Source organism: Polistes fuscatus, unplaced genomic scaffold, assembly GCF_010416935.1.
Source record: "Polistes fuscatus isolate 324 unplaced genomic scaffold, CU_Pfus_HIC Scaffold2, whole genome shotgun sequence".
Lineage (NCBI taxonomy): Eukaryota > Metazoa > Arthropoda > Insecta > Hymenoptera > Vespidae > Polistes > Polistes fuscatus.
In genome coordinates, this window is record NW_025113096.1 from 7,359,143 (window position 1) to 7,377,449 (window position 18,307).

Sequence of the window (18,307 nt, forward strand, 5' to 3'; positions counted from 1 at the left end):
AACAAACATTAGAAAGAACCTTTTACCTACAAAACAAATATCATATTTATATATACCACGTATAAACTTAAATGTGCATAGATCTTCTCTTTTTTTTATATTTATATATTTTTATTTTTTTTTTCCTTCTCCCCATAAAGAGTTTTTTTTTTTTATATATTTTTTCTTACCTTTCCATACTTACATTTGAAGGGTATCGTGAGAAGTTCCTTATCAGGTCGGTGAATTCAGATAATACGAGGAGTTGAGTAGGGCTCTAACCCTATCATCATCACAAGTATCGTATATTGGATTTCGCGAAATCTGCATTCCTTTGGAGTGAAAAGAGACCTACGTGTTCTCTCTCTCTCTCTCTCTTTCTTTCTCTGTTTCTCTTATTCTTTTATTTTCTTTTATTTTTTTTTTCTTTCTACTAACTGCTACGTGATCAAAGAGAAAAAATTTCGATCTCGACGATGTAACAATATAAACAGATGTGAAAAATTTTTTTAATAATAATTACGACACGTTTCACATCTTTCTTTTACTTGATAACATTTTAATTGTCCTTCGTTTTAAAAATAAAAATTATTTTTAAAAAGAGAAAAAAAAGGAAAGGAAAGATAATTTAGAATTGTTGTTCCCAACTCTTACTTCAAATGAAAACGAATGGAAAAGGAAATCATGATTATGTGTTTCGATATGAACGTATTATAGAAATACTTAGAAGTAACTTGATATATCATGCCATTGAGTCCACCCACGCGTAAACAAGTATGCAGATAATTAATGTAGTCATATACGCATTAGAAATTTATATGGTACCATTTCTCTTATTGCTTTAATTTTTTTATTATTTCTTTTCTTTTTTTTTCTATACATCGATATTAACATAAAATATTCTACATTCACGTGAAAAAACTAACAAAACTACTTCCCTCCGGGGGAGGCATCTTTTATTTTATTCTATTCATTTATATTTATATTATTTACATTTTTTATTCTATTTATTTATATTATTATTTCTATTCATTTTATATTATTATAGTGTTAATTAATTGAGAAAACAATTCGAAGAGTATCCAACCCTTTTTTGTTTTTAATTTGGAAGAATCGAAATTTACATGAAAATCGATGCGATTCATTGAGAAAAAAAGCGGGGGAAAATATGTGCTTTCTCGAGTGACTAACTATTTTCACCCCTTCTGTTTTTTTTTAATCAGTTGTAATTTTGTAAAGTAAAGCTTTGCAATAAAAATCGGTGCAAATTTATTGAGAGGTAGATAGATAGATAGAGAGAGATAGATAGACAGACAGGCAGGCAGGCAGGCAGACAGACAGACAGACAGACAGAAAGAATAAAAAGGGAAACTTAACTGTTCACGTCAAAAGAAGGGAACTCCTTTTTTCCGGCATTGGTTTGCATCGAGGAAACGCATTAGCCGTCGTAGTGTTTCGTTCGCATCGTTGCACTGGCAAGCGACGCTGTAAGTTAAAATAATCGCACCCGCGAACGTTTAGACAGAAGGCACGCGTGCTCGGTTCTTGCTAAAGACTTCTGCTTCCTCTTTTCGGTGCGGTACTTTACAAGCTGCTTGCAATCGCGTACTCTTCGAGTAGGTTTTCTTTTTATATATGTATTTCTTTTCTTACGCTCTCTCTCTCTTTCTCTTTTTTTTCTTTCTTTTTTTTCTTTTCCGTACAATTTCCGAGACAATTGGTACCGTTAATGACATCTTCCATTCATTCTATACCACTTTGCATCGGCATGCATTCATGTTTTATCAGCCAATAGTAGCACAAGCCTCATTCAATTGACAATCATTGAAAATCCTGTCTTTTGTGGGGTATCATTCCTATTTTTATTATATTTTATATATATAAGAGTAGTCATATAATTGATTCAATTACAATACTCAATCTTGATTTTGATTTGTTATTATCGCGAAGATTGAATTGCTTTTATTTTTTTATTCGTTTAATCGAATATTAATTTACATTTTACGTAAAAAGTTGTCGATTAAAAATCGAATAAAAATTGCGTCGTTGCTAATTGATTGAAATGAAATGCAGAAAGAAAAAAAAATATATATATAAGAAAAAAAGAAAGAAAAGAAAATCACATCGTTGGGATCGAAAAGTTGAAAAGACAGTTTAAGGCACGTATCGATGTACCGAAACGTGCTCGCGACGTTTTATGGCTCCTCAAGGTCGTGTCCGTATTGACATCTTCACGTGCGTACGCTTGCGCTTGTTTCGCGTTTGTTTGACGGTAAGACGTTACCTTGCTTGCTTTAAAAGAGTCTAAATAGCGAGATGAAGATAAAGTACTTAGAAACTTTCGAGGATGTGCAATGGGAAGGGAACGAGTCACGTTGGATTTGAGCAATTTTTGTCTTAACTCTTTATTGATATGGCACATTGTGATTTGCGTATCGATCATTTGATATTTGGTTTGTCTTATATCGTTTCTATATATATATATATTTTTATAATGTTATCATTTTAGAACTATAACATTTTTGTTTTATATATATATATATATATGGTGAATATTATATAATATATAAAATATATATATTTTTCTTTTTGTATTTTTCTTTATAAAATTATGTAAATCTTTTTTAAATTTGTTTTACTTTATTTTGTGTTTTTGACTACGTTAGAAGTTTCATTATGTATTTATGTAAATATTTTGTAGAAGAAATGTATGTTTAAATGAATACAGAATGTTTTTTCGAATATAAGTCACGTTATCGTTTTTCGTGTTTTTAGTACTTCGTCGAATTGTTTTGAAGGAAGAGCACAGGGAGTTCCTTTTTTTGAAAAAGTAGAAAATATTTAAAGGAGTCGATGTTGTTATCGAGTAGAAAGTGGTATATGGAAAATCGACACTTAGTCGAGGGGTAGGTGGTCACTTTGAGACGACTTTTAACGCGTTCGCGATAGTTTTGTAACAAATTCCTGAGAAGTAAGTAAAAAGTAAGCGGTGAGTCATAGATGCATTCCTAAGTTGAAACGTTGAAGGTAAAGACGTAGAAAGAACTGTAGTAGCAAGGGATAGAAAACCCTTCGGGAGGTCGTCTGAGGAATTACCCTGCTTTTTCGGGTTTTCTGAGCATTCAGATAAGTTTCAAAGATGCTTTAGGTGAGGTAGACAGAAAGGATCGATAGTGATCCACTTATTGGGATCCTCGTGAAAGTGTTTTAACAATTTTCTCAGGTATACATATATATATATATACAAACAGAACTAACCTTTATTTTAAAAAATTCAAAAGTTTAACCGAACTATTAGGTTTTCTGCATTTCTGCAGAAAATCAGGTAGCAAAGAAGACCCCCCACTCTGTTTTCTTTTCTCCCTCCCCTAATCTCTTTTTCTGTCTTTTTTATCCATAGTTGGCTAAGGAAAACTTATGTGCAAGTATGGGTACAAGAAAATAAGAGACAGAAAGAGAGAGAAAGAGAGTACATGGTTAAATGTTAATGGAGTAGTTGTGTCGTTCGACCTGCTGCCAACTAGTTCTGCTTATGGGGGTCATCAAGATAGAAGGAAAGAGGAGAGTTAGATGGAACGACAAAGAGGGGTTAGACGGATAGCGATAGGGATCGGTGGAGAAAAGGGAAGGGAAGAAAAAAAAAAGAGTAAAATCGCGTTCCGTATCGGGCACGTGCCCGCATCTAATGTAAGTCTCGAAAGAAAGTGCAGTAAGCTGTGTTTCCGGGCTCCCGCGAAGGAATACTTCCGGTAATGTTTACCTTTTACGCTAGAGAAGATCTTGAGTTTTTACTTTGAGTTGAGTTATTTTATAATTTTGTACATTTTTTTGTCGTTTTTTCTAATAGATGATTTTAATGATTATATTTCTATTTGTCAATTATGCGATAGTCTTGTTAGAAAAATGAATTTTTTGTTTTCTCTTCATTTAGGTAGGTATTTTTTAGATTGATTAATGTCTAAAAAATATGTTATTTTTTTTAAATTGAAATTTAACTCAGGACTTAATATTGTTTTACAATTAGATGATTAATTTGAAACGGCCTAATAATTAGTATGTAATACATATGATATAAAACACGCTCGTGAAATAGAGAGAACGATACGATCCAGATCTTGAATCAATCGATACGCAGGCGCATTCGACGAGTTTACAAATTCCCTTGGGTAGGGGCGTTCGATCATATATAGATACTTTTAGACAGATTAAACAAACGAAGAAAAAGAAAATAATACTACGATTTTAAGCGTTAGAGGATAGAGACTGATAGATATTCCAACTTCTCGTGTTACAGTTCGTCGTTGTATCGTACGATGGCTGGCGTAGGGACGATTGGTACTGGTACAGGAACCCCCAGTTATAATTTGTCATACATAACGAATAGTCCAACGGAACTTTCGACTTCTCCACAGTTGTGGAACACTCAAGGTAAGAAACATTTATTATTATTTCTTTTTTTAAATATTGTATAAATGAGAAAAAAATTTCAAGATAGATCATTTCTTTAAATTTGTATTTCCAATAGTATGAAGATAATTAAAACATTATAATTAAATCTATTTGTAAATATATGAAAGGTAGATATTTGTTATAGGGTACACTATAGGGGGGGGGGATAGTTCAAATAAATATTATTTTATTTTGTAGTAACAGGACTTAGTACAACTTTGCCATCGCTCGGAGAAGATTATGGTAGCAGCAAATCTTCTCCAACGGTGACTCATCAAGCTTTACCTGCTTTCTCGCAACCTTTTGGAGGAAGATCGAGTTTTCGTGGATATTCGCCGCCATACTCGTCTCAACAAACGACTACGGGAAATAATACGGGGAATGTTGGTGGTGGTGACGCGACAACCTGGACGTATGTCTCGCCATCGAACGATGTTTCTCTGACGTCTCAATACGGCGCACCCTCGAGAAGACAAACTGCCAATCCCCTATCGACGACCACGCATAATCAACTCAGTGCTGCGGCCAGCCTCTCTGCGAGTGAGTTATCCATTTTTTTATTACTATTTGTTTGTTTTTTTAACGGAATCTCGATCATTCGTAATTATCGTTCGATACGATTTGATTTTCATTTTTTTTTGTCGATAAAAAAGAAACATTTATTCAATAATTTTTTATATAAAAATAATATATTGTTTTATTATTTGATATATTTATATATTTTATTTATATAATATATCGTATGTATATACATATATATATATTATCGAGATTCCGTAGTATGCTTTTTTTCTCTCTTTCAATTTACAGGTTAACGGAATAATATTTAATCGATTTAAAATCATTTGAAACCTTTGAAATATGTTTAATCCCTTGACGTATTTTCCTAAGTTTTCGAGTTTTCGAAAGTACTTTCCTAAGTTTCTTAAGTTTCCACCTTTCCATGGCTCATTATTACCGCATGAATAAGGAATTAAATAATGAAAAAAGCTGGCAAATTGTTAGTATAGATAAATATCGTGGATTATAGTGTAATTATGAAAGGAAATTTATAGTTAGCCTTTTTCTAAACGAGCAAGAGCTTAAATTCAAATAACGTTTGATGAACATTGTTAAAAGGTTTTAAAACGAATTTTAATTGACGTAAAGTTTAGCTATTAGTATCTTTTGGAATGTTGCACATATTAAACGAAGAATTAAATTAAATTTCTTTTAGCTTAAATACTTTGCTGATATTGAAATATTTATTAATTAACGATTCTCGTAATTATTCATCAGATCAGGTTAGAATTTTTCGAATATTTTTAATCTCATTTAAAAAAAAAAAATAATATTTTTGTTGAATCAAATTAACTTATACGTTTCTTTTTTAATAACAAATTCTTGAAATTTATTATACGGGTACGAGAGAAACGTATGAAAAAACTGAATTATTAAATGCAACGAAATTCCGTTCGTAGAAAAATCGTGATTATGGTAACAATATATTTATCTTTGTTTCTTTCGTATTCCGTAACAAAATGAAATCGATGAACACGATTAATTTTGCATATTCTCACGAAAAAGATTAACGAATATTGCAATTTTTACATTTTTACCGTTTCGTCGATAAATTGTTGATAAACAATTTTTTGTTTCCATGTTTTTTTCTGTATTTAAAATAAAAAAAAAATAATAAAAAAAAAGAATACAGAAAGAAACGTAAATATAAATTAAAAGGAAATAAAGATATAAAATTGATGACATTTGTAAACGAATCGAATTTTGAGGAAAAAAATATAGGCGTTGTGTGTGGGCTTAGAGTGTTTGGCCAATTTTCACGCCGACATCAAAGATTTAACACTATTCGAAAACGTTAGGTCACAATGCAGACTGAAATGAGAACCGAGTTTGAGTTAAAAGGGCAGGTCATTTTTTAAGTTTCTCCTTCTATATATATACATAAATATATATATACCAGTATTGGTGACATCGGTAGGGTCGTTCTACCTACTCGCAGTTTTAGGTAACTTCGGCGAAAGAAAAGTTCGGGCGGCTTCGTTTGACAGGAAAAACTCTGCGGCCTTTCTTTCTCTTATTCTTTTTTTATTCCGATATTTCTGTCATCGTAAGCGCCTTCCTTTTACATTTTCGTACCGGCATCAAATAGAATCCTATCAACGTGTATTTCGGTAAAGAATTTTATTATTATATTAACTATTATTTTATATTATAACGAAACGAGTGTTAAATTGATATTAAAAAAATATTTGGGTTTAATAAATTCTGCAATTAGCGTCAATAATCATTAAGAAACATAGTACAGTTTTTATGTATGGGATCGTTAGCATGATTTGTGAGTTGTGATTTATCTTATTTCTTTTCATTTAACAAACAAAAAAATATTTTCCGTATTTCTTTACATTTAGAATGATACACGCGAAGAGAAGAAAAATGAACGTTAAATTATTTGAAAATCGTGAAAAGTGTCGTGTTTCAAAGCTCGTAAATTAGGTGAGTGGTAGAAGGAAAGGAAAGGATACGATGTTTTCCAATTTTTTCTGTCTTGGTGGGTTGAAATCGACCGTTACTAGGGTGGTTGTTCCAATATTCTCATCGTTACAACTAATTTTTCTGACTCACTAAATAAACTCTAAATGAGAGGATGAAAATTTTCAACTTTCTTTTACCTTTTCTTTATTTCTTATATCTTCTTCGATATATGATCACATGGTTGTATATTCTTCTTATAGAAACACTATTTTTTCATTCTATCTTTCTTTCTCCAAGTCGAACGAACGGATATATTGGTAAAGATTTACTCGGAGGTTTTTATCGAGACCTCTCCGAGATAAACCCGAAAAAAAAACACATTTATCTGTGTTTCGGTTCAGTTGTAGTTGGTCCGTCATCACGATACAAACACAAATTTTTATTTAGTTTTTTTTCATGCTTTTCGAAAAAAAAAAATTGAGAAATTCTGTGTCGATTTTGAAACGATTTTCAAAAAATTGTTTATTATTACCTCAAAATAATAATATATTGGATTATTGGATCGATTATTAAATGATTTTAATCCTTATCATTTTAATCCTTTATATTTGCATTCGTATTTAAAAAAATAAAGTCATTAGAAGTTGCATGAAAAATATACCGATCAGGATAAATGTCTAATCATCATTTTCACACGACACACACCTGATGAGTCAAACTCTTGTCGATGACGTCAGACTCTCTAAAGAATACCTAAGAACTTAAATACAATATATTGAGGCCAGTCATTGGTTCGACCCTGACCTAGGTAAAACGTTTCCTACCTAATCTAGTTGTGTCTACAGACGATATAAGAGGTAACGATAGGGCTGTATCTAGTCGCGGACACGCGACTGTTTGCGATAATTTTTGATATATTATATACGTTTCCAAAGCATCGTGTAACACCTAAAATATCTAATCGGCTGTGACTGGTACTTTTATGATGTCGCAAAACATAATGGTGTTATTGTTTTTTTTTTACTTTCTTTTTAATAAATTAATTTTTTTTCATCGCAGAATGTATAAAGATTTGATCCTATTGTATAAACTAATCAAACAAAACAAAAAAATTCAAACAAAATATATACGTTCGTTCCTGGTTTTGAATAAAAAAAAAACAAGATTATATTTTTTATTCTTTTTACGTTTAATTAAATGTTTAGGTATACGTTATTAATCGTTATTGATAATCGTTAAATCATTCGACGATGAAAGTTAAATGATGGGATATTTTTTTTCTTTTTTTTCTTTTAAAATTATGAAGATTAAAGTGCGAATCGTACGAGTAAATTACACGATCGTTGGAGAGAGAATTTTGATCATTTCAATTCGAGAGATAAAATTAAACGCGATAAATTGAGTTAATACCCTAATTTCCTTCATATATATTCTCAGCTATAATAATTACTTATTTTTATTCTGATATCACCGTATTAAAGAAAAAGAGAGAGAGAGAAAAACATAAGAATCGAACGAGTTCACAGAGGTCGATTTCTTTATTTCTGAACCGATGATGAAATCTTCGGTATTAAAAAGAAATAAAAAGAAAAGGGTAAAGACGTTGAAGTAAAATGTATTTTTTCGTTTCGTACATATTTTTCTCCACCCAGCTAGTCAATTTGTTCGCCAAGTGAAATTTTCCCGACATCGTTCCCATGCTTCTCTGTCAAGTGCTTTTGACTTCTTCATTTCTTCATTTTTTTTACTTTCCACTTTAAGAAGGAGTCACACTGAGGGGATAAACTTCAAAGTAACTACACCGCAAGATTCGTATCGTTCGGTTACGTTTATTTGATGAAATCGTTTAATTAGAAATCATCGATATATTGGGTTGGCAACTATAAGTAAGTGCGGTTATTTTAATAATAATCTATCAACAAAATCACTTAGTTGTCAACCCTATATTAATTTAGTTGGTTTAGCTTTGACAGTTTCAAGGTCAGCACGGTTCTGTCTCCATATATTTAATGCAAAGAACCATGGGGTGTTGTTTTTGGTTTCTTTCGCAGAACGCACGTAGAATCAAGTTTTCGAGGTGGAGGATAGTAAGAACGAAAGAAAAAGAGAGAGGGGAGAGAGAGAGAGGGTGAGGGAGACATTAGAAAGCTTTAAGTGATTTTTCTTTAGGGTGTTTCGAGTCTCTGTGGTTACACATGCCGCAATTGAAAGAAAGAAAGAGAAAGAAAGTGAGAGAGTATACGTTCAAAAAGCCAGAAGCGAGAGACTAGAGACACTTCTAACATACCGCTAGCAGCAGCCTACTTGAGTGTTCTGTACGTGGTCGAATCTTTCGATTTAAGTTTAACCGCAAGCAGACATCCACCTAGAGAAGAGAGAAGGAGAAGAAGAAGCTTCCAGTCATCCTCCTACTAATTTCTTTTTTCTCTCTTTTCTCCTTCGATCGAAATTTGTATAAGTTTGTGTGTACATTTGCGTTTAGATGTGTGCTTGTGTGTTAACGTACCATCGTGCATCATCCTGAAGGAGCCCTGCACGTGGCCAAGCTCAAATTAACAAACCACTTGCTTTTCTCCTAAAGCTTCAGCTGTTCAGCTAACTTATAAATATTCAAACGATATATTTATTTTCCACTTGGAGATCAAAAATTGTGATCGGTAGGAAAGATTATGAAAATTAATGAAATTTTTTTGACTTATTAATTATGAAGAAGTAGTAATTGTTAATACGTTGATTGTCAAGTCAGATTTGCATTATGTTCTCGAGAAAGCACAAGAAAATAATACACCGTATTTAATTTTTTTAATACAAGACATAATGTTTTCGTGAAGATTTTTCATTGTTGAATAGTGCATTTTTTATGTCTATAGTATTCTCTAATTAGCTATGACGTTCAACATTTGTTAATTGTCGTTATTCATTTTGTTTCAATTATTTAAACATTTGAAACGTTCTGATCACTGATGACCACTGTAATCCCTTATGGGTCAACGTGTTAAAATTTCTTTTTTATTAAACGCAAAAAGAGAATGTTTAGAATGAGAAAGAGAAAAAAAATCAAGGTTATCAATGGTGTCGCATAAACGTGGGTGTGCAACTTGACTATAAGTTTGTACGTTTTCCTTTGGAGTAAGAATAAAAAAATAAGAGAAAGAGAGAGAAAGGAGAGAGGAAGGAGAAAAGGAAAAGGAGAAGGGATCGTTTAATCCACTGTGTCAGCTAGTTCATGCTGCTTATATAATATCCAATGGCTTCCCAGTCCGATTTTGCCTCTATCTTCTTCAGGAGATTCTCGTGTCCTCTGACCTCTTCGTCGTTGTTTCGCCATGGCAATGGTAACTTGATACAAACCTTCTCATCCTTCTTATTCTTTTTCTTTTTCTTCTTCGTCTTAGTCTTCGTCTTCTTTTTCTTCTTCTTGTCATTTATTTCTTACAATTAGTTCTTCTCAACGTCGTCGTTTTTTCTTAAATGTAATAAAATATTAATTAAAACAATAAATTTTTGATAAAAAAAAAAAAAACAATGTTATATGCTTCATTGATTTTAATATTAATTTTTTATAATTCAATTTTTCTTTGTATGAAAATTAAGATATTACTTATACTAGCGTGAACAATTTTATAGATACCAAGTAACAATTATATTACTTATGATAAAATGAACAATAAAAAAATGCATAAATTTGTGATTTTAATGCTATAACAAATTAATGTATAGGTATAAAACGGATAAACAAATAAATAAAATTAGAAAATATCTAATTGAAATGAAACAATTTCGTATTACATTGTTTGATTTTAGAAAAATGTTGATTTTGCTTTCAGGGATGTGATGAGTTTATTGGCTCATTAGGTTTGTTATTTGTGGGTCAAGGTGGCGTCATAAAGGCGCGAGAACGCAATTCGATTCTATCAGAGCTCAGCACACCAGCTTCAAGTCTGTCAGAGTATGCAGACCGAGAGTTAGTAGAGTTCGTAGGACTCGTTCAGCGTCAGCAACTTCTTGCTTACCTACACACGATATCCGATTGCTTTCCAGTCAGATTTCTGTCGTCAGTGCGAGTACCGTCCACTGACCTCTTCGTCCTCTTCTTATTCTCTCTCTTTCTCTCTCTCTCTCTCTCTCTGTCTCTTTCATTCGTCGAATAATACGAGATGTGAGATCTTTCTCTTCTTTCTTTTTTTCTCTTTTTCCCTTGGAGTGTGTCGCTTTAATACCAAGAAAAATGATCTACGATGTTTAAACGTAAAATAGTTCATGCGATGCGATCAATTAAGAGGAAATTTATAGATCCATCGAATATACGAACAATTTATATCACTAGTGTAAATAATTTTTGTTGGTCATGCCTCTTGTTAAAGTGAAATTATTTATTTCATATTTTTGAGACGTAAGAATTATGTTTGATTTAATTTAAAAAAGTGTTTGGTTCAATTGAAAATTTATTATTTTTATGAATAATATAAAAATTCGAGTTTGCATTGTGTGTGTGTATGTGTGTGTGAGATTCGATCGAAGAAATTCAATCGAACTATTTCTACTATTAAATTTGTGTAAAAAAAATGCAGGTAGTCACGAACAAAGAGTTGGTTGGTTGAACGAACGAAGTATACACCGAGGTGATTCTTCAGTTGGTGCTGAACTATTATCGGCAAACACCGGAAATTCCGATAAAGCCATGTCCGTCATTCTACGCATATACTCCCCTTCCTCATATCCTACTTCCTGCGTCCTACATCCCTTTTTCCTTCTTTATTTCATATTTTCATAGTCGTCATTCTTGTTCCACAGTCATTCTTTGATATTTTTTATAATTTATATTCGATATCATATTGATCGAGAAAATATTATATTTTTCACCAACATTATTGATAAATTGGTATTGTAGATCAATTTGATCAAACTATTTTTTTTCCATAGGATCGTTAAGTTCTTTCATAAAAAAGTTGAATGTTTTATTAATACGTTAATCGAATCGCAGTTTCTAAAAACAACAAAAAATCATTGAATTTAAATGTGTCGAAAGAATGTAGAAATTTTGCCTCGAGGTTAAAGGAAAAGTACTGGGGAAACTTGGAAAAAACAAATTCATCGATAACTTCCTATACTTTTTTAATGTGAATTTGTTAAATGTAGCAATTGATCATTTAGCTCTTTTATTATAACGGAAGAAAAAGAAGGAGAGACAAAAATGATAATAGAACGAACTCGTGGAATATCACGTTTCTTTCTCTCATTTTCTCTCTCTTTTTCTCTTCTGCGTGTTATATACGTCATTGAGTATTAAAACGCCGTGGAAGTATGCATATTCATGCTCACGTATAAATGGGAAAAGAGAGAAGGAGAAACACTTTGGACGAACGCGGACAATTATTGTTTCCAAGTTAAAAGAGTGGAAGGAGGCCACACGATGGTGCACGTACGTTACATTGCATAACACACACTCTCTTTCTCTTTCTCTCTCTCTTGCGAAATTACAACAACATAAAGTTAAAACGAAATCAGGTAAAACTCATAATTCGGAAGTCCGTGTTAAACACACATACACATATACACATTTATTTATTTATCGATTCGCCTGCTTTTCGAAAAAGAAACAGTTAGTCTAGTAAAAAGAAAAAAAAATATTTACGTGGATATACGAGCCACTCCCGCAAAGTTCATTTACCTTCTCTGTTTTTTTGTTTGCAAATCCCTATCTCCTCTTTCCTGAAAACATGTTCCTCCTCTACAGGCACGAACGAAACGAATTCTACGAACAAGTAAATAACATTATAAATTAATAAAAAAAAAAAACGGAAAGATTGTGAAAAGATGAAAAAAAAATACAAGCAAACAAACAAACAAACAAACAAAATCCAAAATAATGCCAACACAGTGCACAACATCGAGGCGGAGTACTTTACGGAGGGTCGTGAGTGCGTGAACTGTGGGGCAATTTCCACACCTTTATGGCGAAGGGACGGTACCGGACACTACCTCTGCAACGCATGCGGTCTCTACCACAAGATGAACGGAATGAATCGACCTCTGGTGAAACAACCACGTCGTCTGGTAAGAATGAGGACCCGCTGAGATGGTACATATCCTTTAATCCATCTCGATACTCGGAAGGGTTGATAATTTTTGCAAGCCGATGATTTGGATAATACTAAACGATGTATTCTTTTTTTTTTTTTTTCATCTTTTTTACTTTCAATTTTCCGTTAACATATTTTTCTATGATTTCTATTTCCTTTTTATCTTTCATTGCATTTCTTTAACACAACTTTATTCCGTCATTTGGAATTTTGGAGCTTTTAAGTTTGAATTGTTTTCTTTTACCATTGTATTTATATTATTACTCGATAAAAATAATTAATAATATGAACGATTATGAGTATTACTTTGTGTCTTTCAAACCGTTGGCTGCAAAATATTGCGATAGCATAGCAGCTCTAGAAAAGAGAAAGTTAATTAAAAGAGAGGGTAAAGAGAGTGCGTGAGAATATCATAAAGAGGGGGATGCGAAAAAAAACGAGAAGAAGAAAAGCATTCGGTTCTTCCTTCTTCTCGTGGTGTCCAGGAGCCTATGTGGAAATTCGCCTGTGGTATATAGAAGACGGACAACATTTTTCGTTCATTATTATTCTCTTCCTCCTACCCTCCTACATTACCCAAAAAATAATAATAAGAAAGAAAAAGAAAAAAAATGAAAACAATAATAAAACAGAACAGTTAAAACAGGAAGAAAAATGTCGACGTGTCAACTTATCGTGAATTTTGTTTAAATCCTTTTTTCCTCCTTTTCCTTTCACATACAATTCGTTTCTCCTGACTAAGGGATAAAAGCAGACTAAAATAAAAAAAAAATAAAAAAGAGAGAAATAATAATCAAAACAAAAATAACGGAGAAGAATATAAAAAAGAATAAATAAAAGAAAGAAGAAAGTACGCTTTCCAACACGTACTCCCGGGACAAGAATAAAGGAAACACAACCTCTAACATTTGACCTCCTGTCTGTTTCAGTGGCGGATCAGGGCGAATTCTACAAAGGCTTCTGTGGGTATAGTGGCGCCCCTCGCGCCTTCGAGGAGAAATCGAGCCGTCGTTTGGTAGGTGTCATCCCCCAACTCAGCACTCTGTCGCTCTCTTTTTCTTTGTTTTCTCATTTTCCTTTAATCATTTCTTATTTATCACTAATTTTGTCTTATTTCATTCTATTATATATTTTTCACTTCTTTTCCTCGATCCTTTATTTTTTGATATGTAATCACAATTGTGCACCCTCTGTCTTCATTTCAGATTTTTTTCTTTCTTTTTCTTTATATTTTTATTTTTATTTAGTTTACTTATATTATATCTCTTGTTATTTCATCTCTCGACTTTATATTTATTTTTTATTTATTTCTTTCGACAAAAGATCACTACCTTATTCGTCTGTCAATCTTCTCTCTCTCTCTCTCTTTCTCTTTCTCTCTCTCTCTCTCTCTCCCTCTCTTTCTCTGTTTTTGTCTTTGTCTCTATCTTTACTTGTCCTTTTCCCTTTCTCTTTTTCACAATCACTATTTCTTTCTCGTAGAAAATCCGTCGTAACTTCGAGGTGCCACTATACCCATGGTACACAAGCACTCTCCTTCCTGAAATCACGCGCGGCCTGTTCAATTAGCCGTTTCAAATGTTTTGACGATCGATAGATCATTATGACATATTTTGTTAATTTTCTTAAAACATTGGATAAATAAAATATTAAAAAATAAAAAAAAACAAGAAAAAAACCAGAAATACCTTCGTTCTAACTTATTAGATAGTTGAGTTTTTAAAGGCACGCGTGCGTGATTTTACGAGGTGAGGGTGTGGTCCGTCTTCTTTCCTACTTTAAACGCGGAATGTCTGTCCCTTGCACAGAAATTGCTTAACTTGAGATTTTTATTACGATATATTAGAATTTTTAATGAAATTTCCATTTTGCAGGATACGTTAAAACTTTCAGTATTGTATCGCATATAATTTGTGGAATTGTGCAAGCGGTCTTTTTTCCCTCTTTTTTCGTTTGTTTTGTTTTACTTGATACTTTTTTTTTTTTAATTAAATTAACGAAGATCAATGGCAGAAAGCAGGATACAAATTTAATATAAGAATTAGTTGAGATAGAAAATAATCCTGCTCTCTCGAAATTTCAATTCTAATTTTTCTCTGCTTCTGGAATCGTGTCTCGTTATCGGATTATCGTATCCAACGATGAAACTCGACGAAACTCGATGAAACTCGATGAAGGAAAAATGAGAGAAAAATCAAATAATTCGATCGACTAATCAACTTTTTCTTTCCGCAGTCAGCTTCAAGGCGCGTAGGGCTCTCTTGTAGTAATTGTCAAACGACTATGACGTCATTGTGGCGACGAAATTCTCTGGGCGAGCCAGTTTGCAATGCTTGTGGTCTCTACTACAAACTGCATGGTATCAATAGGCCGATAACGATGAAGAAGAATTGCATTCAGACTCGTAAGCGTAAACCCAAAGGTGGTGGCATGAAGTCGTCCGATACTCCCATTACCGTCAAACGTGGGATATGTCCGAGCAACGACTTAAAGCAAGAACCAGGTAGGTTCTATCTTCAAACAAGTTTCATTTCCCACGATTAACTGACTCTTTCAAACGGTAAACATTATTCGCGATTGCACCTATTGTATTTGCATACATGCATAGTTACAACGATAACTGACCTGCTTTCATTCGTTTCACGGGTAAAAGAAAAAATAGTACAAACTGTTAAGGTGAATAAGTGTATACAAAATTTTCATGGATTTTTTCTTCTTTTTTTCTCCAGAAATAAATTGAGAAAGGAACGATTCGTTTAGCGGACAGTTATCGTTACGTAAAAATATGCTAAATTTGATGATTTTATATATATATTTATTTGTATATGTCTATAAACTAATGAAAAATTTTGTTTCAATTCACAGACAACTTTGATTTAAGGATGGTCCACTCAGTGATTCCTCAAGTGACATATGCCAATACTCTTTATAGTGGTAGTCCACAATCTGGCAATCGTTTGGTCTCCTATCGCTCAACAACACCTAGCGGTCTCTATTACGAAATGATTAATTCTCAACAGCAGCAACAACAGCAACAACAGCATCAGCAGCTCATAGAAACTCATTCGCCGAAAGTCGAGTGTCCCTCACCACCTTGTGCAACTCATTCACCAGGAATGATGTCAGCAGGACATTCACCCGATCATCATCAACTTACCTCACCTCATATTGTCACTCTTGGCAATTCCTCCCCCAGTTCAGCAGGTAGTAAGATTATGTTGGACAATGGGCACCTCGAGAGACCCACCGTTGTTTCGATATCCTCTTAAAAATCTCATATTATTGATGAGATTATTGAAAACAAAAATGAATAAAACAAATCTCAATGTATGGAGCTCATTATAAAAATGACAAGCTCGATTTCGTAGACATCCAAATGAGTTGTTATTTATCGTAAATAATTTTAAATTTGACTCTAGTAGTTCCGTTATTGATTTTACCGATTATTTAAGTTAAAAAAACAAAAACAGGACAGTTATATATAGACTTTAGACAGTTATAAATTTGATGAGAGTTGATGAAAAGGAATCAAATCGTTAGGTTCAGCAATAGTCAAATTTTAATGTGGGTTATTCTGTTATTTGTTTCATTTTTTTTTTTTTAAATCGGACAAAAAAATATATTTTATAAATACTGTTAAAGAAAAGTACGGCCAAAGAGCCGTACAATGTTTCGCAATTTTAAAATATTAGTTTAGATTTCAAGTTAAATGTTACAACGTATGTCTAATTATAAGTTAAACTTAAGCATCTCAGAAATGTGTGTATATAATGGTTTGGATGGTGTTAATTTAGGTTCTTGTAAATATCATTATAAGTCTGAATTTGATTTTGTTCCAAAATATATATTATAACTTTTACTATTATTCATTTTTTCGAAGCTGAGAAAATATTTTTTATGAACAACTTCAGAGTATCTACGCACATATTTTAAAGATTTTATTGGAACAAAAATAAATTCATGATAATATTTTGTTTTTAAAATTTCAAATTAAAATTACATTCTAAGAAATGTAAGTTTGGTGTCTTTTTCTATGTACATTTATTGAAAACTAGAAAAGCGTATATAAAAGAAAAAAAAAAAAACAAGAAAAGAAAAGTAAAGCGAAAACAGAAAAATGTTTAATTAGTTTTTTCTCAAATTTTTTAATGAAAGTGTCGATCTCGTTTCGATCAATCCGATGAGAGTTCAATAAACTTAAGCTTCGAGACGTACGATAACGTGAAGGCGTGCAAAAGTTATCGCTTCTTTCTTTTTTTTTCTTCTTTTCCTTGTAAACAGTGGCCAAATAGAAGCCGAGACATCCGTGTTATATGTATAGGAAATGTGTCAGAGTCAATGTCAGATTTTCTCTACTTTGTACTTTTAACTTTTAATTTTTTTTTTTAAATTTCCCTTTTATTACTTTCTTTTACCAAAAACAAATGAGTGTTTAAAAAGCAGCTTTCCGAGACAGATAATACAATCGACTCTGACGTCTTTGAACTTTGTAAATAATTATAAAAAATATGTTTAAGCATTCAAATTTTATCTCTTGACTTTATTTTTTATTCGTAAGATTTAAAAATAATTATCTTAAGATATTAGAAGTAATGTCATCGTTATATAAGAACGAAGCATAAAATTTCTCTCTTCGATCGATTGTTAGAGTACAAGAACCTATCAATAATCTTTATAAATAAAATAATAGTTTGTAACGAATATAGTAAATGATGTTTGTTAATGTAGTGACGGGCGCACAGAATCATTAAAAAATTCTATACATTTTACCTGACCAACAAACATGTTAATATATTTCACGTAATATATTTCTCAGAGTGTTGTATCAGGTAATTTCAATTATTTTTAAATAAAAGGGTATATTTAAAAGATATAACTAATAGCGTCCTTTTTTCTTAATTGTTCTTGCCAAAGTTCTAAGATGGGATGAGGGATATAAACATCAATGAAGAAAAGCTTAACGAGTATTAAATTTACTTTGAATTGATTTTTTAAACGATTGGTTATAACAATATATCGCAAATCATCGCTAAATAAATGATTATCGATAATTAAATTAACATTTAATAATATTATTAAACTTATCGATGCAAATCAAATTATACGATTAAAACGCGAGTTATCGATCGAGCAAGTTAAAATAACGATAAAGGCGGGAAAAATTTAAAAGGTTTTTTTAGTAGGAAAATATTAAGTAATTTTTGACGGTATATTTTACTGTTAGTTCGAATTATGGGAACTCTCGACCTAAATAGATAATCACTCGTGTTAGTTTCATTTCTGCTTCTTTAACAGCATGGCCGTCTCACCTGAACGTGTCGTAC

General features: G+C 32.1%; 1 protein-coding gene across 2 annotated transcripts in view; it reads left to right on the forward strand.

Moving 5' to 3' along the window:
• The window catches only part of LOC122516502 (box A-binding factor-like), a 51,290-nt gene extending 33,430 nt beyond the window's left edge, over window positions 1-17,860 (forward strand). For both annotated transcript variants that reach the window (XM_043634364.1, XM_043634365.1), the window contains exons 4-8: window positions 4,274-4,407; window positions 4,627-4,968; window positions 12,782-12,957; window positions 15,219-15,486; window positions 15,849-17,860. In XM_043634364.1, coding sequence (XP_043490299.1) covers window positions 4,274-4,407; window positions 4,627-4,968; window positions 12,782-12,957; window positions 15,219-15,486; window positions 15,849-16,252 — 1,324 coding nt within the window. In that variant the 3' untranslated portion in view covers window positions 16,253-17,860. The remainder of the gene's footprint in view (window positions 1-4,273; window positions 4,408-4,626; window positions 4,969-12,781; window positions 12,958-15,218; window positions 15,487-15,848) is intronic.
• The last annotated feature ends 447 nt before the right edge of the window (window positions 17,861-18,307 follow it).